Source organism: Ceratotherium simum, chromosome 25, assembly GCF_057802395.1.
Source record: "Ceratotherium simum simum isolate JZ-2026a chromosome 25, ASM5780239v1, whole genome shotgun sequence".
Classification (NCBI taxonomy): Eukaryota; Metazoa; Chordata; class Mammalia; order Perissodactyla; family Rhinocerotidae; genus Ceratotherium; species Ceratotherium simum.
The window spans coordinates 15,455,018-15,480,327 of record NC_141924.1 but is presented as its reverse complement, the minus strand read 5'-3'; the positions used below and the strand labels follow the sequence as shown (position 1 = coordinate 15,480,327).

The following is a 25,310-nucleotide window of genomic DNA, read 5'->3' as shown; positions in this document are numbered from 1 at the left end:
TGGGTGCCGTCATAAAGCGGGAATTCTGTGACCGGGTATCTCTGTAACTTTTATCCAGGAGACAGGAGGAACAGAGCAGGGCTATTGCTGTAATGGGTAAAGAAACGGCAGTCATTCCTGTGAGCCAAGAGAGGGATGTCTGGTCATTTTTGTGGACTGCCCGGTGTTCTTGTTTTTACTCTGTGCTCAGTCTTGATTATGAAGCGGTCTTGTTTTTGTCTTATTCTATCACCATCACAAAGAGACCTTGTCACATGTCGTGCACAGTGAAATTCTTCATGTCCAGCAAGAAAACACCAGGGCCTAGCCATCAGAGCCAGGCCTGCTCTAAGCTGACAGCAGTCAGAAATTGCTGGGGTTTTCCCTTTCCTCAATAATGTGTTCAACTATTCACAATACCTGTTTGTGTCAGGCAATTTCAAGGGGGTCTAGGGGCAAAATAAATAAGGATCCCGAGCCTTAATGAGGTCACATCCCAATGGCGGAAAGAGATAATTAAAAATAAACACAATTCATTAAAAAAAAAATAAATCCTACAGTATGTCAGAAGGTGATAAGCGCTATAGAAACAAAAGAAAAAGCAGACAGAGCAAAGGGGACCAGGAATGCCAGGCGAGGGGGGCAGTGATAAGCAGGAGGACCAGAGGAAGCCTCCTCCATATGAAATTTAAACAGAGACTTGGAGGAAGTGAAGGAGGTGACCATAAAGAACATTCCAGAGAGAAATTAGCATCCTTGTCCCAGTTCAGAAATGAGAGAAGTGAGACTTGGAGAGGTTGGGGAACATGTCTGAGACTGCCCAACAATTACACGGTAGAACCAGGGAGCCCCTGGTCTCCAGATTCTCTGCCCCAAGCTGCCTTTCCGACAACAAACTGGATCTAAGGTCATCGTCGTGCAGGACTGAATCCAGGAACAACTCCAGGCTTATGGGCGAAAGTGTGAGCTCTGAAACTAGAAAGAAACTCTCCTTTCTCACTCCCACACAGGTTTACACTAAGACCGTGTATCCACACTGTAGGGGATCAGAATACTCCACCTCAAAATAGACCACTCTGGCATAAGGACTATTTTGAGCAGAAGGTAATTGAGAAAAAGCAGACACGGTATGACTCTCTGCCCTCCCCCATGTGCCTGAAAGCAGGGCATAAACTCTCCTTATGAGGGTGCCCCCTCTTCCCACACCAGGGAGGTGAGAACGACCTTATCAGCAGAGATGAGATGGTACTGAGAAGAATCTACATAAACCATGCTAAAAAAAACCTTTTCTACCATCAGTGTTCTCCATATATTTACCTTTCCACAATTTACTGCCCCTGAAAAGTCCAGAAACCTCTTTCCTTTGTCTTGTGTCTTCTCTACCAACTTATTGTCCTTTGTCAGAAAAGTATAAAAGCCTTCCATCCCAGCTGTTTCTTTGAGAGTTTTCTCTTCTTTCTATGAGCCTCCTCCCCCTGCCCTGATGTCAGGTGAAACTTTTAACGTCCAACAAAATGGGTACACTTTTCTCCTATTAATCTGTCTTTTGTCAGCATATTTCACAGGCCTGGCCACTGAACCTAAGAGGGCAGAAGGAAATTCTTCCTCCCCTGCTATAGTTCCAACCCCTTAAGCACTAACCCTCTGCAGCCAAGCCACCTGCTAAGCACTTCCCACGTTATCTGTGACCCCGAGATGTAGGTCCAACCATTAGTCTCAACAAAGCAGGCAGGAGGGCCTGAATGCTTAAGTCCCTTCTTCAATAGCACATAAATGGCGAGAGGCAGAGTTTATTCTCAAACCCAGACTGTGTGATTCCATAGCTCTGTTTTTGCAAAGCATCACACACCAGTATAATGTTTACAGGGGTGTGTGTGTGTGTGTGTGTAATCCCTAATAACACCTACCTCATGGAGAGTTGTGAGGCCTCAATAAGTATGCCTAAGTACACCTAAGATAGCAAGGATGCTTCCCTTCCCACATATGCTGAGTTGGGAAGAGCTTGGTGCCAGGCGCATGTCCACAAGGATAGGACTTTGTCTGTTTTGTCTTCTGTATCCTCAGAACCTACCTTGAGGTAGGCAGTAAATATTCATTGGATGGATGGATGGATGGATGGATGGATGGACGGACGGACGGATGGATGGATGGAAACAAACTCTTCCTTCTGCTCTCAACACTCCAGCGATACCCCCAAGAACTACTCCTGGTTCAGCTGTGGATAACAGGAAGCTACTGTGAAAGTGAAACTGTGCTCTCAGCACGTCCCCAACCAGTCCCAACCAGGCAGGCAGGCAGGAGGCCGGCTGGATGCCCAGAACAGCCTCAGCGGACACGCCTTTTAGATGCTGAACAAGAAGACTGAGTTGCCTCTTAGGGATTAAGAAGTCTACCAAAGCACTCTGGAATTGACTCCAAAACCCATTTGAATAAAAAAAAAAGATAAAATAAACATCACACTCAATTATCTAACGTAAAGTCATAATGGATGAATGCAATTATTAATGTGCTCAAAAAAAAAAAAAAAAGGCCCTTGGCCTGGGCATAAAAGACAAGCCATAAGGGATGGTCAGGAAGCTTGGTTAAATACAAAACAAATTCGAAAATAAAAGTGACTATTAATTAGTTTAGCAGTTACCAGCAAAAAAAAAAAAAAAAAAATCTTGTCCTCAAGCATCAGTTTCAGTTCCTGTGCCTGAAGGCCCCTTTTTAATAGCTCAAGGGTTGACCTTTCACCCATCCGCTCACATCAACCCTCTTCATCAAGCTCCTTATTTTTAAAAAAACACAAAGTAAATCCCCTAGTGCTCTAATCAAGCTCCCCTACTCTCTTGAAAGGTAACCTTCACCAAAAAGAGGCCAGTTGATAAATTCCAGGAAAGTAAAAATAACACAGAATGGAAAAGATAGTCTAATCATCAAGGCTCATTATAAAGGAAGAGTAAATCACTTTTTCCCCTCCAAACGTCTCTGATTTATTAAAAAAAGACCAATCTAACAAAGACGTCCTTTGTTATCGGTCTGAATGAGAAGAGAAGGAATCTCGGGGCGGACAGCTGTGACATACATATGAAACCAACGAAGTCAGCTTTCAAAATAGTCATTCATGTACTTACTGGTGACATATTTGAATATATATGATCTGCCAGCTAGATACAGGAGGCTGGGAGAGGTGCCATGGGGGGGCACCATGTTGAATGAGGTGAGACTCTGCCCTCAACTAGCCTATGGCCTGATAAGGAAGACACACCTCATGCGAGTTGATGGTGGCATTACAGAAGCCGAGGAGCAGGACCATGGGGCATTCAACAGAGAGGGGTGCTTTCCATCTGAGGAGGATAGGGGAGTCTTTCTGAAGGTGACATTTAAGCTGGTTTTGAAGGATGGGTGTGAAGTGGAGGGGTGGAGTGAGCACTGAGAGGACCCTGACAACTGGTTGGCCACTCCATCTGTCCCCTACCTGTGCAACGCAGCATCAGGCAAGAGACTTCGGAGTCCAGGGAGCCCGTCATTCTTCACCAGGGCTGCTCATGAGAATCACCTGGAACCCTTGTTTTCAGAATGCATGCCAAGCTCCAGCCAAGACACAATGAGTCAGAATTCTAGGAGTGAGGCTTAGTCATGTACTTATGGGAAAGGCCCCCAGAGAATTTCTGATGAGCAGCCCCCCTTTAAGAACCACTCATCAACACCATTATCTCATTTTTCAAAGTGGGGCAAATGAGACTTAGAGAGAGGATTCCTTATTTATTCAACCATTCAATGAATATTTATTGAGCACCAACCTGGGGATTCAACAGTGAATAAGACAAAAATACCTGGCCTCATTAAACATTTGTGCTCACCGAGTCCTGCAGTGACACCATGGGTTATTATTACCCTCACTGGCACCACATCCTTTCTTTAAAGACAAGGAAACTGAGGCATACAAGGTTAAGAGAACACAATAAATGATAGAGTCAGGATTCAGCCTTAGCCTTTCAACTCAGGGCTGCTTAGTGAGGCCTGCTGTGGACCCAGCCCCTGGGTGATGAGTATGCCTAAGGAATGGCCTGTTTTTAGAAGCAGGGACAGAGCCAAGATGGGGGGAGCAGTGGAAAAGAGCTCCATGCCAGACTTGCACTGAAGAGATTCCAGAATGTTCCATGTGCAGAGTCCAACCAGAGTGAGTAAGTGCCGAATCGTGACTGTAACATGTTCTGGAAATGTTCTCCATCCAGACAGCCACACATGCCTCCATAGAGGGGGATGGGAACCGTTCCTGATGGAACCAGCTGTGTGGGGGTATAAGTAGTTACTCTCTCAGGGCCTCAGAGAAGACCAAACGAAGAGGCTGAAACACAGCCTCCGAGGTCTCTCCACCTCCCAGGAGTGATAAATAAAGAGATCTACTGACCATCAGCAAAGAGAACAAGACACAGAGGGAAAATCCCACCAGAACTGGGACTTAAGACTCATTTCCAGGTGAACGTGAGAAAGCCACCATGTTTTTTGTGGTGGGAGAACCAGAAGAGAGCCCTGAACTCAGAGGAGGCCAGTGCTGAGCCCAAGGCTGGCCCTTCCACTTTTAGCCATGTGACAGTAGGCAAGTCACTTAGGCACAGCTCACCCAGCTGAAAAAATGGTGATTTGCAACAATTTCTGCACAGATTTAACAAAACGTCTTTGCAAACTCTTCACATCTTACCTGGCACCCAGAGGTGCTCTATGAATGGCTGACACATCTGAATTTGTTTCTAAATGTAGGCTCTGAAAAACAGATAAGGTCCCTCTAAGATTAGCTGTCAGATGAACTTGTAATTATCTCTTTTTTTCCCTATTTTTTTTTTTTTTGCCAAGAGCAAGCAGAAAAGGCTAAAATAGCATCTTACGTCAAGGTTCATGGGGCAGGCAGGGCTTGGAGACCCCTGGGAGCCCACCTCATCACCCACGCACCTTCTTTGTTCTAAGCTGGAAGCCAAAAGAAATGGACTCTCCTCAAGGGCAGGAGAAAATCCATTATGAGCTTTTGAAACTCAAACAGCAAGGAAGCCCCAAAATGCTGGAGTTAACAGATGTGAGCAATAAATATTCCCAATGGACACGCAACTGTAAGAAATAATGCGGTCAGAGAAAGGAACAGCTAAATTAAGTGTTTCATTGCAGTTAGTTTCCTGAGAAGATACTAGGGAAACACTTATTCACATCTTTCTTATAGTTGTTGATACATAAATGTTAGCAATTAGCAAGTAATGTTTTCCTATTTAAATGAAACACTTATTTTAAGTAGAAAATGATGACAGATTGGATTGGACAGAAATTCTGGCTTATCCCACAGGAGACCTTGTTGGTGCCACCATAAGCCCCAGGACTACCCACTTATCAGGCCCTGAGCTTGAGAAAAAACTACACGCCTCAAGGGAGCACACCTGTAAACTCAAACCTCTATCATGATAATAATGTTATATTACCATACTTGCTAATTTCAGAATGGCATCTCAAGATAGCCAGTCTTAAAATACGAAAACAAAGAGAAGAGCTTTACAAGAACCCAACCAACGGAGATAGAGTCAGTACATAAGGAAAGCACACTTTGGGGAAATAATGGGAACCAAGAGAATACAAACAAAAGCCTTCCCCTCTGGCTTCTGGGGACATAACCTGTGTCCCCACAAGGCTTCCGGGAGAAGTGCTGAACTCAGAAAAAGGGTGCAAAGCTATCTCAGGCTTAATAAGAGCCGGGTGAATGCACTTGTCTAATAGCAGCACAGAAACGGCCAGACTTCAAAGGCACATGAAACCAGATGACAAACTGAGCCCAGGGCAGTGGGGGGATGCTCCCAGGCTTGCCCAGAGACGCAGGGCCAGAGCCAGAAACCAGGCATCCTCTGCTGTTTCTGCTCCATACCACCCTCCCACCCCACACTCGCAGAGATGGCTCCTAACCAGCCCCCAAGCCACTGCAGAAGCTCAGGTAGAAAAGAAGCAGTACCACGGCAGCCAGGTTACAGGAGGAGCTTGAAGAGCCTCAGCCAACATTTCTAGACCTTTCTCCATTGGACCTTTTCTAAAAAAATATCATTCCACTGTAAATCAAAATTCTTCTCAACTCCCAGAGGTAGAGGAATCTTAGAAGTAAAAAGAAGTCAAGTATCAAATAGAGACCTGGGTTTAAATCCAGCTGTGTGACTTTGGTCCCAACAGATTAACAAAATCAAGAAAACATAGGCAAAAGGTGGAAACAACCCAAGTGTCCACTGACAGATGAATGGAAAAACATAATGCGGTGTGTATGTGTGCAATGGAATATCATTCAACCTTAAATAGGAAGGACATTCTGACTCAGGCTACAACATGGATGAACACTGAGGACATTACGTTCAGTGAAATGAGTCAGTCACAAAAGGACAAACACTGTATGATTCCACTCATATGAGGTACCTAGAGTCGTCAAATTCATAGAGACAGAGTAGAATGGTGGTTGCCAGGACTGGGAGAGAGGAGAAAGGGGAGCTGTTGTTTGATGGGTACGGAGTTGCAGTTTTGCCAGATGAAAAGAGTTCTGGAGATTGGCTACACAACAGCATGAATATATTTAACATTGCTAAAATGTGCATTTAGAAATGGTTCAGGGGCCGGCCCAGTGGCATAGCAGTTAAGTTCACATGCTCCTCTTTGGCGGCCCGGGGTTCACCAGTTCAGATCCTGGGCGTGGACCCACTCACCGCTCATCAAGCCATGCTGAGGCAGCACCCCACATAGAGCAACTAGAAGGATGCACAGCTATGACATGCAACTATACTACTGGGGCTTTGGGGAGAAAAAAGGAGGAAGATGGGCAACAGATGTTAGCTCAGGGCCAATCTTCCTCAAAAAAAAAAAAAAACCATTTAAAAACAATTGGTTCAGATGGTAAATTTTATGTTACGTGTATTGTACCACAATTAAAAATAAAAAAACATTTAGAAAAAAATCTACAAAATGATACCTAAGCCCAGAGCTTAAAACAAGCTTTAGATATGATAATGTTCAGAATCTAAATATAGGACCTGGCGCACAGTAGGAACACGTTCAAAAAAATTTTTGCATCTTCCACTCTCTTCATTTTCAAAATAAGAAATCAAGCTGTAGCCCAGATAAGTTAAGTGCCTGGAAGAGAAACTGCAGCAGAAACTTGAGGACTGGAGGTAGGGACTCGAGTCAGAATGTCCTGGTGCAACACTGGTCCCTCTACTCAATAGCAAGTGAACTGGAGGGGAGTCACTCAAGCTTCTGGTCCTCATCTGTAAAGTGGGCAGCAGAACCATCCAGAGCCCAGAGGGGACTGCTCTGAGAATAAATGCACGGAAAGTGCCTAGCACACACTAAGAGCTCATGAACGTGAGCCTCATTGGAATCACCAAGACAAAGTGGGGAAAAAATCGATGGCCAGACCGCCAGGCCACTGCCCGGACACCCTGGGCCAGCCCGCCACTCCAACTGCCATAACAACTAAAATGGTGCATCCATTTCCTTGATCCTGGAGAGTCAGGGGTGCGTGAGGCTGGAAAGCCTCCTTAGCCTGAGCGTGCAAGCAGGTGGCACCGTCAGGGAGCCTCTACCTCAGCTTCCCGTCCCGTCTCCTCCTGTTCCCACCCTCCTTATTCCAGTCTGTGCAGTGAGGAAAAGGTCAGTAAGCACAGCCTCATCCTGCTCTTCTCACCACAGCCTCATCCTGCTCTTCTCACCAAAGCTCCACGTCAAAGGGAAACTGGCATCTGCAAAGAGATAACAGTTAACTAGTTATCCCCTCGGTTAACCTGGTGACCAAGTGCAGCCACCACCTGGGCAAAGGATGCCAGCCCTTCACTATCACCTGCTCTGCAGAAGGAGCCAAGCCCTGCAGTTCTGCTAGATGTTTCCCCATGCCCACTCCAGACCCACCAACACACACGCACACACATACACACACACACTTTTAGTTTACAATTAATGCAACAACACAAGAAACCAGGAACAGCTAATGGCAGCATATCATCACAGAAGAAGTCAGACCTGGAAATGAAGCCCAGCTGTGGGACCCTGGACAAGTGATTAAGCCCACCAAGCGTCAGGCTCGTCACCTGCACAACGGACGCCCTGCTCTGCCGTGCCTGGCCTCTCAGCGTTGCTGTGAGGGTCAGCGATCCTAGGGCTCGTGTTAGGGGCCACTCACCAGCCCTGTTCCCCATCTTGCTCCAGCCCCATCACTGGCTCTTAAATAAATGCTGTAGCTGGAGGTATGCAAGTCACTTCTGCTCACCAGCCTTCAGCCAGAAGCAGCCATGTGGCTCTGCCTCACTGAAAAGGGGCAGAGAAGGGAAACAATTTGTGTCCTCAGAAGAAGAGGACTGGATTTGGGTAAGAACCAGAAGTTTCTAACACAGACACAGTCCTCTGTCCTCAACAGCTCACAGCCAGTGGAGGAGATGAGCCACACAAACCCCTAAGAAGCACCACAGAAAAGATCACAACAGAAGTCACCTTCCCATGGTGGAAGGTCCGTGTTATCAGGGAAGGTTTCCCTGGGGTGGTGACATCTGAAACGCGCCATGAACAATACAGGACTTTCCCAGGGAAGGGGGCTGACAGCAGTCACTGAGCAGTTACTCACGCCTAGCCTTGAGATGGCTCATCTCACTAACACTGTAATCTTGTATTGTCTCTGCACTTCTCAGTGGTGAGTTTTGGGCTCGCCCACAACTAGATTATAAACTCACTCACGGCGGGTCCACCTGACACAGTGGCTGCCAGAAGCAGAGTCACCAGGACCACGGGAGGCAAAGCTGAGTGCCAGCCAGGACATGGGGGCACCAGGAGAGGCAGTGTGGGACACGGAGGCAAGACAGGCCTGGGTTCCAATCCCAGTGATGCTACATGTCCTTGGCGGCTACCATGATGTTGCATGTGGGTTTGATGTCGTAAAATGTAAGGTCCTGTTATAAGAGCTGAGTCTTTGTTAATAAAACAACAAGTCTATTAAACAAAGAAGAGGCAGTCCAGTAACACAATGGTCAAAATTGTTACCAGAAGTAAAAACTGTCAAAACAATAAAGATCACTAATGTTATTGTTAGAGTTATTTATTTGTTAGAGCTAACATGCTGAGGGCTTACGACATACCAGGCTTTACCTGAATAATCTCATTCAATCCCTACTAATCCTACAAAATATTATTATTATTATCCTGTTTCATAGGTGAGAACACTGAGGCACAAAAGTCAATTGAGTTGCCCAAGATCATGGGAATGTGATCCAGAAAGTGGATTCCCTCCATATCGAGACTCAGCAGGGAATTCATTGTCTTCACCTTTCCACACAGCATGTGGCAAATAGACACCCAAGAACCAAGAGATTAGGGTTCAAGTCCCAGATCTGCCACTCAATAGCTGTTTGACTTTGGGCGTGTCATCTCTGTAAGCCTCAGTTGCCTCATTTCTGAAGTGGAGATTAACATAGCTTCAATGGATAACTGAGACAATTAACATAAAACAACACGGGTTAAGTCCTTGACACAAAGTAAACTCCCATCACACTGGTGTCCCTCTTTCCTTTAGCAATAGGGGAGATCTCTGCCCTCTTGGCTTGCTCAATGGCCTCTTGCCTCAGGATAGAGGGCGGAGGGCAGCATACCTCACAACGCCTGGACAATGCCGTGCCCATTTCCAGGAGACGGGGCCAGGCTTTGGTCTCATTCTGGGCTCAGATGAACTTTATTAAGAACAAAACATGTGGAGGATTGCCTTTACTCTCAAGATTTAAATTGTGGTTCCTTAACTAGAAGACATCTAAAGCAACCTGGAGTTTTTGTATAACCAAACACAGTTTGGTTGTCTGGCATGCTCACATTTAATTTCAGTTTTACCTGAATGCAAAGTAAATAAGTGACATCTCATAGTTGTTAATCCAACAAAACGAATCCCTCACATGTTTCCAGGTAACTGAGCAGCACACGGAGGTGTAATGGGCTTCAGTGAACTTCTGTCTTCAGTGAGGGGTGAGGCTTCCCTTTCTTCTTCCACTAACTGGCAACGGCTCATGATAGAGCCTACCCTGATGGGCTTGATCTGAGAGAGGTAAAGAGGTGGAAGCTGGGAGAGACCCTTCAGATCACTGATGACTGTTAAGGTCCCTTCTAGGTTTAAGGGGCTCCAATTTACCTCAATAATCTTGGAGCTCCCATGAGTGCCTGCAATTGAGCCGGGTCCCAGAAAAGACATGAAGGCCCCTATAATCAGGAAACTGACAATAAAAATGCAATAAAGCGCTACACTGAGTATAAACCAAATACTCAAAGCACAATACATATAATAAGTACATGTATGATAAAAACAAGAGGGGAAGTAGAGAAACCAATGCTGGCATCATGTTACTTGGAAAAGCTACATGGGCAAAAGGTGCAATGGGCCTTGGGGTGCAGGGCATCCAAGCTGTCCTTTACTTGCTTCAGAAACACATGCCCACATACATGTCTCCAGACAAGACTGTGAGCTCCTGGAGGGTAGGGATGGTACCGTGTTCACCATGCTATCCCCAATACCATGGAGAGAGACAAGACTCAAATGCTGGATGGATGGATGGATGGATGGATGGATGGATGGATGGATGGATGGGTGGATGGATGGATGGATGGGTGGGTGGATGGATAGGTGGATGGATGGATAGGTGGGTAGATGAATGGATGGATGAGTGGGTGGGTGAATGGGTGGATGTACAGGCAGAGAGATGGGGCTGGTTTAGGAAGATGCATGACTGCCTTTAGACAGCAACAGGAAGAGGAACGTGAATTAACTGGTCAATCACAGCCCTCAGAACAAGGCTCTCCCCAGAGGCCGGTGGCCACGTTTCTCCTCTTTCTATTCTCAGAATCCAGAGCGCTCTGGCCTACGGTCCTAGGTTTCACAATCACTGTCTGTATTTGGACTGTGCTCCTGAAGTGGTCTCATCCTTCAGGCCTCTCACTCTCTTTCCACGTGTCTCTCCCGATCACCTTTACCCCAGTTCTGCTCCTAACCTGGATTCTTGGCCCTGGGTTCACAGCTTCTGGATGGGCCACAGGCAAGGAGGACAGACCCAGTCCAGCATGCAGCACACATTCGGATGAAGTTTTATCACCAAGTATGGCTGACCTCAACTGTAGAACAAAATTCAGTGACCTCTGCTTTCTCTTCTGTCATCCTGCCCCAACACAGAGCCCCCTCTCACTTACCCATCCCCAAGAAGGGAAGGTGCAGCTGGGAGAGGTAAAATCTCGCCACTATGCCCACAGGCTGCAGTCATTTGTTCCACCCAGCAAGACTGCAGATAATTTCAGCTCGCCTTTCTCTCCTTCCCAGCTCGACCTCGAAATACTACCGCCATTACACCAAGAAGGAGGTTGTGTTTGTTTGTTTTCATTAAAGAACATCCTGGTAAGGAATATTGGCATCTTGTTTTTTTCAGAGTGACACTGACACAACTCCACTTCAAATAAATAAATGTTTTCAACCTAAATGAGTCACTTGGTGGAAACAGCGAGTTCGCAAGCCTGCATACGAGTTGATCCCTTTACGAAGAAATACAGTGGGTAGAATTTGTTTGGAACTAAAAACAGAACAACGAGATCCTGATTTTCATGGCAAAATTCATTGCTCTACACCTGGAAAATAGGGAGACTGTTTAAAACGGAGGTCAGGCAGAGTCCTCCCTAGGGTAGAACACAGTTACACCACTTTCTTGCTGTTGAATCTTGGGAGGGGGCCGAAGTGCTTAACCTCTGACCTCCATCAACTCCTTTGTGGTTATGAGGATTAACTTAAATCACTTACTCTATGAAAAGCATTTGAAAATCTCAGCCTATAGTAAGCACTCAATTTATGTGAGCTGTGACTACCATTTATAGGTCGCACAGTAGGGAACTGTGCTGCCAATATGGTAGTCACCGGCCACATGTAGCTATTAACTTTAAATTAATTTAAAATTAAAAATTCAGTTCCTCACTCGCACTAGCCAGATTTCCAGCGTTCAGTAACTACGTGTGGCTAGTGGACAGTGCAGACACAAAGCATTTCCGTCATGCACAAAGTTCTATCGGACAGCGCTGGTAGAGGGGTCAAGAGAAATGGCTTGAAGCTGGAGGGTCTGTGTGACCTTAGGCAAGTTACTTAACCTCTCTGTGCCTCATGTCCTCATCTGTACAATGAGGATAATAGGAGCTACGTTATTCAGTCATGATGAGAATTATCTGCTATGCAAGTGCTTACAATAATGGTAAATGCTCACCAGATGGTACCCTACAATGGGGGAAAGACAGGTACAGTGCACGGTGGGTTGTCAGGTGAATGAGAAAGATTTTTATGTAAAGCACCTCCCACAGTGCCAAACACATGGCAGACACTCAGTTCATTCACTCTTTTTTTCAACAAATGTTCACAGAGCACCTACTATGTGCTAGGCATTCTTCTAGGCACTAGACACACAGAAATAAAACCAGGAGCTTACAGTCTCAATAAATGGGGGCTAGTGTGCTTATGCAAACAGGAACACCACCATTTCCCTTTTTATTACATATTAAATACTCCCAGCAACGAAAAGGGAATACTGTCAAATACAGAGCTACCTGCAAAGGAGGCGCCTAATAACTGTGCTCTTATGGATGGATGAATGAATGAATGAATGAATGAGGGAGTTGGCAGGACCTTGGTGAGGCATAAATAGTGAGCTGGGCCCTGGGTGATCCAGTTCATTACCCTATGGTGGGTGTGGCTAACTCACAGAGCTGTTGCCAGGCGACACTAATACATGATCCTAAAGCAGTCTGCAAACAGCGTTATATATAAAAGCTTAATCATCTTTAACATGAATCTTAGAACCCCAATGGCTGGGACAGAGATGGCCTTCACACACATGCCCTCCGGCTTCTATTCTGGGCTCTGCTCTGACTCACCCTGTGAGCTGGGGCTGCTCACTCCCCGATGTAGTACCCAGGGGGGAACCGAGGGGGAGCCAGGGGAGCCAGCAGTCACCTCTCCCAGCAGGCAAACGGCCTTTCGCCGGCCCTGGGCGAACAGACACCCTAGTGGGAGACATCCCATTGCCCAGGAAACTCCCACCAGCCCTCAGACTCACCTGCTGGCCTGAGCAACTTGCATTCTGGCCCTATTTTTTTTTTACATTAATTAATTGTTTTTTTATTGATTGGTTGATTGTCTGCTATATTACTTTTTTTTTTAATTTTTTGTTTATTGCAGTAACATTGGTTTATAACATTGTATAAATTTCAGGTGTACATCATTATACTTCTATTTCTGCATAGATTACATCATGTTCACCACCCAAATACTAATTACAACCCATCACCACACACAAGTGCCGAATTATCCCTTTCACCCTACCTATTCCTCACCAGGCAGAGCTCTCCCGGGAGGAGGCAAATGGAACCACAACTCTGCATGTGTTTCTATTTCCAAAACCTAAAAGCTCATTTGGGGAGGTGTGCGGCTCCCTGACACAGCTAATTTCGTGGGAGGGGGCTTTGTTGAATCCTCAGATCTACCTCTTCCCAGCAGGGCAGGCCACAGCAGATTATTTCAAGTCCTTCAGTTTCAGCCTCCCCTTTGTTGTGTCATAAGAAAAAACAGTGTTTGCTTCATCACCACAATGTTGTCAGTGGGACTAAATGAGGTAACTAAAAGTGTTCACTATCTATCAGGGCCATCTGGTCTACTTCCGCCTCATCCACCTCCTTCTCATTCAAAGGAGGGAGCTGAACCGAACCCCTGCGGCCCACCCTGCAAATCTCTTGCGCACTACCTTCCCAATTTTACCACAATCATGTTGCTTTTCATCCTGCTGTAAAGAGTACAAGGCATACAGAAATTCAATGCAGAATTCAGAGAAGCAACTCTCCCATCTGCATAAGCCTTACTTCCAACGGTTCAACGGAACGTTCGCTTATTACAGGTCTCATGTTCATGGGCATGTGGGAACACCACCCTGTCATCCACCGGGTCTGCGAGAAGGAGCTACCGTGACCTGCCTCACCCTAAGCAGTAACACCTGAGAAATGACAGGTTTAGGGTGCTTGCTATATATGGTTTATATATGCACATTAAAATAAATCACCAAGTATTAAGGTAAAAATGCTTGTCTTGAATATCACACTTCAAAACACATAGGCTTACATGAGGTCTAAGGTCCTTCCTGCATCTGATATTCTACGATGATTCCTGCTAAGAGCTGACCTGGCCAGGAGGACAGGGCTAACGCAAGGGAGGTAACGCTCCCCACATGGCCTAAAATAATCTCCGTCCATTTCTTCCCTCATCCCATCGCACTCAATATCCACCATGCCATGGCCTCCTCTGGCCTGTGGCCCTCCCCAGCATGTCTTGAACAGAACTACAGGTGATTTCCGTTCCCATCCAAGTGGATTCTTCCCATCAAAAGTGTTTCTTACGCTTTATTACACTCACTCATTTAATGTCCACCCCTGGTTTGGTCAACCAGAAATGACCAATCCTTATGCACTTTCTGCAGGTCTACTCCACGGCAGGCTCAGCATACAGACATGACAATGACCATGGCTCACCTTGAGGGGCTCAAAAACAAATGGGGGAATGCAAGGTACATGGATTAACGTCAAAACGAAATGGGCTACTATAAGTGCCTCAAAAGAATTATAAAAGATGACTGGAATTCAGGCCGGAGTGGCTGATTCGGAAGGTGGGAAAGAAAGGTCTTGAACTGGACTGAACGTGAGCAGAATCTAGACAGGGAGAGCGAGAGGCGAGAGGTGAGGGAGATCCCTTGGTTCAAAATACTAATTTGTGATAAATGCTCATCTCTCCAGGCCCCTCTCTTCGGACCCATTTTCTCCTTGGAGTCAGCCCCTTGGTAACCACTTAGATTTCTGCAGCATCCTCCCACTGTTGTTTGTCAGTTGGCTACTCCGTGCTTGTTCTGACCCTTTCAGGCCTGCTCACCTTCCCCATTCTCTGGGCCCTGACCCAATACTGCACTCTCCGAGTTGGCATTAAGTGTGGCAAGGCTAAAATTAGTACTGTTTCCATAGATATCTAAACTTCTCTGTAGCAAATCTGTTCAGCTTCCAAGTAGGAAAAATATATCTTTTTCCATCCTGAATGCAAAGGACCTGGGGTCTGGAAAGGCCACACCTGCTCACGTCTGGACATGAGGGGACAGAGGAGCGTTCTCTGGTCTGTGTGGTGGCACTGATGGGGGCTTGTCCTCACTGAGCCACGAAGCACCACCAGAAAAGGAGGGACAGCATGCACAGAGAGCACCGCGTGTCTGGACCACCAGCACACACTCACCCTGCAAGTTGGACCACACCATTCACAGTTAATACATGAGAAACTGAGGTTCAAAGACATCCAGAGAACTGCCCACAGCCACCCAGCAAAGGGCAGTCATCGTGACGACGACGACAGCATCTAACAACCAGAACAGGCACAGCTGACGTTTACTGGTCCTGTTCTGCTCTAGCTTCTCCGCTCAATGCTTCACACGCTTTCTCTCCTTTCATCCTTGTTATGGATGAATTATGTCCTCCTAGAAAAGATATGCTGAAGTCCTAACCCCTAATAACTCAGAATGTGACCTTATTCAGAAACAAAGTCATTGCAGATGTAATTAATATGAGGTCACACTGCAGAAGGGTGGGCTCTTCATCCAGTATGACTGGTGTCCTCATAAGAGGATGGCCATGTGAAGAAAGACACACAGAGAACACCATGTGACAACAGAGCATTGGCGTGGTGTATCTACAAGCCAAGGAATGTCAAAGATTACCTGCAAACCACTAGAAGCTAGGAAGATGCAGGAGGATTGCCCTACAGGCTTCAGAGGGAGCAGGACCCTGTTGACACACCCTGGTTTCAGATTTCTAGCCTCCAGAACTGTGAGACAATACATTTCTGTTGTTTTGAGTCCCCCAGTTTGTGGTAGTATTTTGTCACATCAGCCACAGGAAACCAATACAATCCTTAACACACTTCTTTGAAGACTCATGCACTAAAAAGTCAGGTTTTACACATGAGGACACTGAAGCTTAACTAAAAGCAAATAATATCAATAACAAATACCAAGAGGGTTCTAAGTGCTTTCCATATATAAACTCGTTTAAGCCCCTCAATGACCTTAACCCCACAACAACCTCATGAAGCTATCCCATTTTAATGAGAGCAAAGTAAGGCACAGAAAGGTTAAGAAGTTTGCCTGAGGTCACACAGCTTGTAAGTGGTGGAGACGGGATTCAAACCTAGACCTAGAATCTGTGCTCTCTTACCCACTAACACCACCTAAAGCCAGAAGAGAGCGTCTAACCCGGGCTTGACCTCTGGTGGTCTGGTTTCAAAGCCCACATCCTTGGCTGCTCTCTCCTCTTGTATACCACCTGCCAAACAGAATGTTCTGCACTCAGGAGCCCCATAAAAGCTTATTTGATAACACAAACAGATTAATTAAATGGTCAGTGGCTTGTATCCCATTTGCTCAAATTAGAGTATATTTATGATCATTTTGGCAGTTAAGACTGACCCCGGTCCATATGGGTAATAGAAATCTGGAAAGGAGCACCTAGAGTATTTAGAGCTCTCCACAGGCAGAGCAAAACAAAGGTCCTCCCTCACAAAACTTTCATGTACTAAGTCATTTCAACGAACATTTACTAAGTGCCTACTATGTGCCAGCACTGAGTCAGGTAATGGGAGGACAAGACACAGCCCCAGCCCAGGAGGTGCCCCTGTGGAAGGACATGGAAATGGCCAAGTTGCCATATATCCTGGCAAGTACGACCACGGATGTCAGAACATAGGTGCCGCCGGAGGACGGAGGAGACGTACCCGAATGTGCCCAGGTAAACAGCCGAGGCTTCAGAGCAGGTGGCATCTGAACTGCATCCTCAATTTCAAGCTTATTTCTTACTTTAAGGCTAATCTGACCCCCCCCACTACACACACACACATACAAACACACACACAAACAGAGGTCTTTCTTCTCTCCCTCCTTTTTTTCTTTCTCTTTGCAACTTTTCCCTGAAATACTAGATTTTTTCACTGCATGAACTACACTTGTGACAGGACCTTCAGTGATATTCAGTTTTCATGATTACTAATCCATAATGAAGGGAATAGACTTAACTCGTCACCTTCAGAAAAACATTTTTAGGATCAGAGCATTGAATAACTAAAGTTAAAAGATAACTAGTGATGGTTATTAGCATTAACTCAGCTGAACTATCCCTCAGAAGAAAACAGCACTGGGAAAGGGATGGTGTCAGGGGGGTGGGAGGTGTCTCTGGGAGCAGGGGTCCAACGGGTCCTGGGAGCCAAGGAAGAAGGATCTAGAATAGAGGTGTGTCCTGTCACCAACCTTTCAGCCGGGCACTCGCCCACCCACAGGGTCACGCCACACACAGCAAGCTGCCATGGTCATGAGGCAGCTCGTGGCTCAGCAGAAAGAATGCAGGTTCTGACTTGACCCTGCCTCCGTCCCCTCCACTGTAATAGGCACACAGCATCTGCCTTATAGAGTCGATCCCAGATCAAGTGTCCCAGAGCTGCTCAGAACCTCGCCCAGCACAAAGCAGACACACAGTAACTGTTAGTCATTATTGTCACTAACACAGTCTCCACCAACACAGAATTGAACACGCTACCTAGGCAAATAGCAGCTCTCCTTTTCCTTCATCCTCATCCTCATCCTCATCACCATCACCATCACCGCCACCATCAAAGCCGTGTGCAAGCATTGGGCAAGTCAGTCACCTCCGGGCCTGAATTTCCACGTCTCTGCAACAAGTTCTCGTGGAACGCGAGGCCCAGATGCCCAGCATGAGGCACAGGGAGGCCAGGCCGGCTCACACTGGGAGCATCTTCCAGAGTGAATCTGGGGCCACGGTGAAGAGCTGTGAACCCACCAAGCTGGGAAAGCAAACCAACAAGCCTTTTACATTAAAATCAGATCCTTTTAACAGAAAGCACGCCCACTCACCTCTGCCCTGCAACAGGGAGGCTGGCCCTTGAGGAGGGCATGGAATTGGCCGCCCCGGCAGCCGCGATTATCTCCTGGAGCTGGCAGAATCTGGCCGGGTTAGGGCACACAACCTTGCTCCTGAAACGGCTTGACTGTGTGTTTGGGTTTATTATTTCTGCCCTGCCCACAAAAAGCCCTTGGATCGGCGTGAGTATTTCTTTTTTTAACTCCCCTGGCGTGAGCGGCGCACGACAGAGGCACGCCTCCATGAGCTCGAGCTGTTCCCAGACTGAGACACACTGTGGGGTTTACTTGTGTAGTCTCTTCTGAATGGTGTCAGATGGTGCTCTCCCCACCCCCCTGCTCCGGCACTGAGAGCCAGGCATCCCCCCGGCGGAGCTCTGATGTAGGAGCAACCAACAGTGGGAATGACCACCGACACCCCAACCCAACCCCTGGGCAGGTGGGGCTCAGCTGTTCCATCTCCCGCTGGCCCACCCTCTCACTGCCCTGGAGGCGACATGGCACAACCAAGGAGCACCGGACCAGGAGTCAAGAAACTTGGCCACTGACCGGCCGTGTGGTCAACAGTGGGCTCAGTCTGCCCATCAACCACACCCCATCAGGTGGCCTGTAATCAATCCCGGCACTAAAACTTGTAGGATCCCTTCTCATTCCCTCCCAAGGCTGCATCTCCCATTCCTCCTCCTCTTCCCCTCCTACCAGGCCTAGGATCTGCCTCTCACTGGCCGTTGCCCCGCCCTTCTCACGTCACAAAAATGCAAGCACAAGTCACCAAGTTCACCTCCACCCCTGGCCCCCCAGCCCCTCACCGACATTCCTTCTCCCCTCCCCCAACTATTTCTTCTCTCTCTCCCTCCTTTATGCCTCTCCTCTGGTCCTCTCATTTCCTGTCTCTGCTCAGGGAACTTAAATGAGAAAATAGTATGTTATTTCCACAGACTGCACTGTGCCATCCGCCGTGGTCAAACCCGAAAGCTCATCTTCCCTCTCTGATTCGGTCCTTTGTTAGAGCTGGTATGGATCCCGAGGACAGGCCCAGGAGGGGCTGAAGGTCAGAAGGGCCCAGCCAGCCAGGGCGACAGGACACCTCAGGTGAAGGACCCCTGGCGCAGACACAGACGAGGCAGGTCTTCACTTCTCCTAAGACCCCACTGCCACTGTCCTCACACATCAGGGCATCTCGTCTTTCAGGAGCATGTCCGCCGTGGCGAGAAAAGATGCGCCTCTAGTTTGATCTGAACTCAAAACGTTCTCACAAAGCTCTTAGAACACAACCCAAATAACAAGGCAATGGAAATGTTGCAGCTGAAACAGGGCAATTCACTTAACAAACATTAGCTATGTTTATTACTTTAAATGGATCATAAAGTAAATCTATCTTGTTTTTACTGGAACTATTTTTTGGGGGGGGGTGCCTTTTCTGAAATAAATTTAATCCTTAGGCGATAAATCCTGTGTAAGCCAATAATAGTTTTACTGGCCATTTCCTGGAAAGCCTGCAGTCAGGCAGCTCTGGGTTCAAATTCCACCTCAGCTATGTATTGGCTGTGAAACATTGGGAGAGGAACTGACCCCGTCTGTGCCTCAGTTTCCTTGTCTGTAACCAGGAATACTAAACTACTAGCACACTGGAGCACTCAGAGACTGTAATTCACTCCACACACATCTTCATCATCATCATTATATGAACATTTACTGAGACTTCAACATGTCAGACAGTAATCTAAGTGCTTTGCACGGATTAACGCATTCACACAACAATGCTAAGAGGTAGGGACTATTGTGCTCTCTGTTTTACAGAGGGACAGAGAAGTCAAGTAACTTGCCCAAAGTCACACAGCTGAGCAGAGGAAGCGGGATTCACCCCTAGACAGTCTGCCTTCAGAGCTACACTATTCAGTCTCTGATATCAGGTCCAGTAGCCAGCAAAGAGTAAACTGTTCAGCAACTCACTCGCTAGGATTATAATAATATTGGCTTTATTTTTATAAGAACCATTGCCTCCAGAGGGGTGATTTCATTTTGACTTTTTGAATTAAATTTCAGTCCTAGGGGCACTGAGCCTAGTGTAATAGCTCATATTTCTGCCTGCTATCCACTCCCATCATACTGGAGAGAAAGCCAGGCTAAGGGAACTACCTGCTCACAGCTTTATGGGTCAAGCTGCAGTCTCTGGGCCAAAGAGGCTGGGGGGTTTCTCCATTCTAGAACTGTTGGCAAATCTCTCTGTGGCTGGAGCCAACTGCAGACTGACAGCCACCACCTGTCCTAGTGCGGGCAGAGGGCCGTGCCACAGAGAGAGCAAAGCTCCTCCGCCTGAAATACGTATGTCCACCTCTAGCCATTCCCAGGGGCCTCCAGGCTGGGTAGAGGTTGCCCTCCCCAGCTCCATCCCCTGAGCCATTGATGGTGCTGAAATCCAGTCCCAGCCATGCCCCCAGAGCAGGAGACCAGTGCACTGAGCTCGCACTTGGCAGCACAGAGCCCTTTCACTGTAGTGGGAGGGAGCAGTTTGACTCTGTTTAATTGAAAGCTTCCCTCGCCAGAGCCTGGGCGCACTTGTCAGCAGCAAGCAGAGGTGGGAAGCATGGGGCAATGAGGAACCCGCCTGCCCCACGTGCTGAAGCCTCCTGTGGCCCCACCCGCGATGGGCTCAGCCAGCCAAGTCAACCTGGAGAGTGAGGTGTGGCCTTCGGGATAAATTTGGTGCAGCTTCACAGCAGCCACCCCCAGATATTGCTCAGTCCAGCAATCGCAACCTGAACCTTCCAGCCTTGGGCTTTTAGACAAACTGTCATAGAAGAAAACATACAGGATGGTCGAAAACACGGGTCTTGGCACACTACAGCTCTGGGTCTGAATCATGGATCTGTTCTCAAGCCATGAGACCCGGGCAAGTAGCACAGCCTCTGTGAGCCTCAATTTCTCATCCATGCAATGGGCACAGAACCAGGTTAGAAACCCAACCCCAATCCCCCAACTCTGGTGACCATCAGTGACGCAGGACTGAAACAAATGACCCCCACAACTCCAATCAGTGGGGTGTGCTCAAAAGCGTGGACACGTGAAGGCAGTCTATGGAGTCAGAAGTCAAGAGAGCAGACACCTTCACGAGGGACAAGGGGGCAGTGATGGGGGACGGGGGGCTCTGGGATGCCTGGTAATGTCCTATTTCTTGATCTGGGAGCTGGTTATATAGGTGGTCTCCCTTTGTAAAAATAATCAAGCTGCACATTTATGCTTTCTGTACTCTGCTTCTTGTATAATACACTACATTGCAATTTTAAAAATTTACTAGATTGGGGCCGGCCCGGTGGCGCAAGCAGTTAAGTGCGCACGCTCCACTACAGCGGCTAGGGGTTCGCAGGTTTGGATCCCAGGCATGCACCAACGCACCGCTTGGCAAGCCATGCTGTGGCGGCGTCCCATATAAAGTGGAGGAAGATGGGCACAGATGTTAGGCCAGGGCCAGTCTTCCTTAGCAAAAAGAGGAGGATTGGCAGATGTTAGCTCAGGACCGATCTTCCTCACCAAAAAAAAAAAAATTTACTAGAAAAACAAACAAACAAAAAGCTTTGGCATGGGACATGTAAACTGGCCTTTGTCCTCAGCTCAAAGCAAGAACTCTGGATCTGAACAAGCCGGTCATCGTCCCACATGAGGCCCCTTCCCTCAGGGTCGTATTTACAAGGTGTCCCCATAATGGCACAGTTGCATTTGCAGGCCCCCAGCGGACTCAGAGATCATCGTGCCCGGTGATGCCAACGCATCTTCACTGGCTTCCACAAACATTTACTGAGCAGCTACTATCTAGCAGGCGTGGATCTAGATGTGGACAAAACTAAGAAAGCTCCTTCTTTAAAAAGGCTTATTTTATGGGCCTGAAGAGAAGACGGGAACAAGTGCCATTTACTGAGGCCCTGCTGGGTGTAATAATGGTGCCTGGGCGGTGCACCTGCCACACAAGGTAACCTGAACACCGTTGCAAGGTTCAGGCTCATCCAGATGATCTCTGGGGCCTGCCCCGCCCCTAGTCCCTTGGTACAAACCACCCAGTCAATGTCAATGGAAGCCCAAAGCCTTCTCTAAGGTTTATTTTTCCTCTAAGAATTTTTGAGACAACAAGCACAGCAGGGTTCTAGAGACAGATTATCTTGGTTCACACTTTAGCTATGTGACTCTGGGTATGTTTCTTAACTTCTCTGTGCCTCGGTTTTCCCATTTTCAAAATGGAAGAAATAATTACTTCTTAGGATTCTGTGAGGATTAAATGAGATGACTCAGTAAAATGCTTAGAATCGTGCTTGGCATCTGGTAAGCACTCAATGCACTTTAGCTGCTCCTGTTTTCATGATTTCTGCAGATTCCTAGTGAGCTGCCTCTCCCTCTATGTCCTTCTATGAAACTTATCCCAGCCTTCATTTTCCACAAAAATCCAATAACACAACCACTGTGGTCTCTGCTGGTCAGTTATCTTCTCATCCCTCTCACGAAGGGGAAGCAGATTAAGAAAAAGAGAGACTAAGAGAGAGAGAGAGAGACAGACGGAGAGAGGGAGGGATGAGGATGGGAGAGGAGGGAAAATAAAACTCACTTTCCCTGTAGAGCCACTTCATTTCTGGCTTTGGCTCCTAGCAAGATCTACGATCTCCAACATAGTAGCCATGAGCCACAGTGGCTACTGAACACTTGAAATGTGGCTTGTCTGATTTGCATTGTGCTACAAAAGTAAAATAGGCACCAGATTTCAAAGACTTAGTATGAAATAAAGAATATAAAATATCTCAATAATTTTTAAATATATTTTGGTTATACTGACCTAAAATAAATACAACATATTATTAAAATTAATTTCAGCTATTTCTTTTTACATTTTTTTCCCTTTGGTGAGGAAGATTGGCCCTGAGCTAACACCTGTGCCCATCTTCCTTTATTTTGTATATGGGATGCCTCTACAGCACGGCTTGATGAGCGGTATATGGGTCCGGGCTCAGGATCCGAACTCACGAACCCTGCAGCACCAGAGTGCGCAAACTTAACCACTACGCCACCAGGCCAGCCCCTCTTTTTACTTTTTTTTAATACAGTTACTGGAAATTTTTAAATTACACACACGGCCTGTATTGTATTTCTACTGGGAAGTGCTGTTCCAGCTTATCAAGGTATTTTCCTATACAAAGGCAGTTCCCTCCTTCAAAGGAATTTTTATCCCAGTTATTAAGATAAATGTTTCATCTCAATGCACAAATACATTTTAGACAATATTTCACGGATGTAGAAACTACACGTGGGAGTGATGACGTGACCTGCCTAAGGTGGAGTGGCTAACAAATGACGGAGCCAGAATCTGACCCCAGCTCCAACCAGATGCTGAGCTGAGCTCTTCCCAGTACTCCACACTAACTCACCTATGTCTCTAAATCTGCTCCTCAAAACAGCAGCCTCTCCACCCCATCATTCCAGGAAAGAATGAAGAACTAACATTCAATTACTTGCCACCAGGATCACCAATGGGTGGCTGTGTTTTCAAGGATGAGTAAGACTGTGTGATACCTCAAGGGGAGACATGGCTTAAACAAGATGTGGGTGAACATTTGCAGAGATAAAATCAGGATGCGTGATATTCCGATACCTTTAACACCTGGCCCTAAGTGACAATCCAGAGTCTTAGCTCCTTCTTATGCAGGGCACACTCAAAGAACCCAGGATACCTCAGGGCTCTAACTGCTGCAGGATGAGTCACCATGAGTCAACCACACTATGCCTTATGTGAACTAAGAATGGATCCTCCCAATACCCCACCCCACGAGACATGGATTCTTTATGCCCATTTTACAGATGAGAAAACTAACTCATGCGAAGGCTCCGTGATTTGTCCAGTCACCCAGCTAGTAAGTGGCAGAGCTAGAATTCAAACCTAGTCTCTACTTAACGACTACAAACCCACCCTTTGTCTTACCCAGCCTTGGCTCCTGCAGCCTGCTGTGCTAGAATGCCCTTTTCCACCAGCAGGTCTGGCTCAAACCACCTGTTCTGTAAAGTCAATACTGCTCTCTCTCTTTTCATAAAACCAACCACCCCTTCCCTTGGTCACCCATGAACATTAAACGTCATCTATCCCGTACTTACGACAAAGTGTGAGAATTCACTGCTCATTTGTCTGTTACCTCCACAACAATCAGCCTCTTGGTAGGAGAAGCTGTGCGTCATCCATATACGTATCTTCAGTTCCGGGCACGGTATCAGGCACATAGGAATTACTCAACAAATATCTGCCGATTGAATGAAATAATCAACCAACCACCCCATCTTGACATGCTGTTTTTTGTCCTGAGAACCTTTTCCCAACCAGCCTCCCTTTTCTGCATTCCAATGTTCCTCCCCACGGGTGGCTTCTCCACCCATCTGTTTGCATGGAGGGAGGCCAAGGGCATCGCTTTCGACTGTAGCTTGGTAACACCAATTGTCACCTCTCCACTTTTCTTAATTGCTAGGTTAATCAAGCACTCCAAATTGTGCCCACCCGAGCTAACAGGAAAGCATTTCTGGATGCCCAAGAAGACAGGTTTAAACTGCAGCAAAAGACAGAATCTCACAGCCTTTTGGACCCTGCATGACTGCCACGTTTTTCAGAATATTTGGGTCTGAGTCAGATCAGATGGAAGAATGGTCTTGACCAAAATCTCAGCCATCCACGACTTCCCCACCATCCTGGACCTGAAGATCACACTCCTGCCTCTTCCCTGTGGCCTGGGCCACCCTCCCTGACTTACCAGCCACATCCTGGTCGCTCCCGTGAAGCGGAGCTGCCCCATCCCATTCAAGTTTCCCTTTGGGCAAGTTTTACCAAACCTCCCAGACATAACAGGTGAAGATGTTTTCACAGGAACCTTCAGCTAGATCTTACTTTCAAATTCTGGAAAAATTTTTCATTCGGATGTTTCTGTCCCCTCTGCATCTCTTACTTGGGACACAGGTATTGATACAACTACATTCCTCTCCCTCACACATGTCCGCTCCGTACCACGTGGGCAGTAAACACACAAGCAGGGGGACAGAAGAAGGAGGGAAAGGTTTTCTGTATATGTCAATGTACTTTTTAGACTTGTGATTGCAAAGAATAAACGTTATCCTTCCAAACTGTCCCCTCCTACTTTACGAGTAGTGCTTTTTTCTCGTTCGATAAAGATGCCACAGAGGCCACCGGCTGACTTGCGATGACATTCCCTGACAGGCTCCCATATGGAGAGTCTAACATTCCAGACGCCCTCCCATGTACCAGGTTTCCAGAAGCACAGTTCCAAGCCCCCCGGGGGGCCCTGTGCCAAGTCACTA

At 47.0% G+C, this 25,310-nt stretch overlaps 1 protein-coding gene across 5 annotated transcripts in view; it reads right to left on the bottom strand.

The window, feature by feature from the left end:
• The window catches only part of LARGE1 (LARGE xylosyl- and glucuronyltransferase 1), a 529,018-nt gene that overhangs the window by 466,312 nt on the left and 37,396 nt on the right, over positions 1-25,310 (bottom strand). Inside the window, exon 1 of one of the 5 annotated variants that reach the window (XM_087448980.1) lies at positions 17,970-18,240. The exons of 3 other annotated variants lie outside the window; for them this stretch is intronic. In XM_087448980.1, the coding sequence (XP_087305106.1) occupies positions 17,970-18,220 (251 nt within the window). In that variant the 5' untranslated portion in view covers positions 18,221-18,240. Of the gene's footprint in view, positions 1-17,969; positions 18,241-25,310 lie in introns of those variants that run through there. One more of the 5 variants, XM_004418079.3, reaches the window with a different exon arrangement.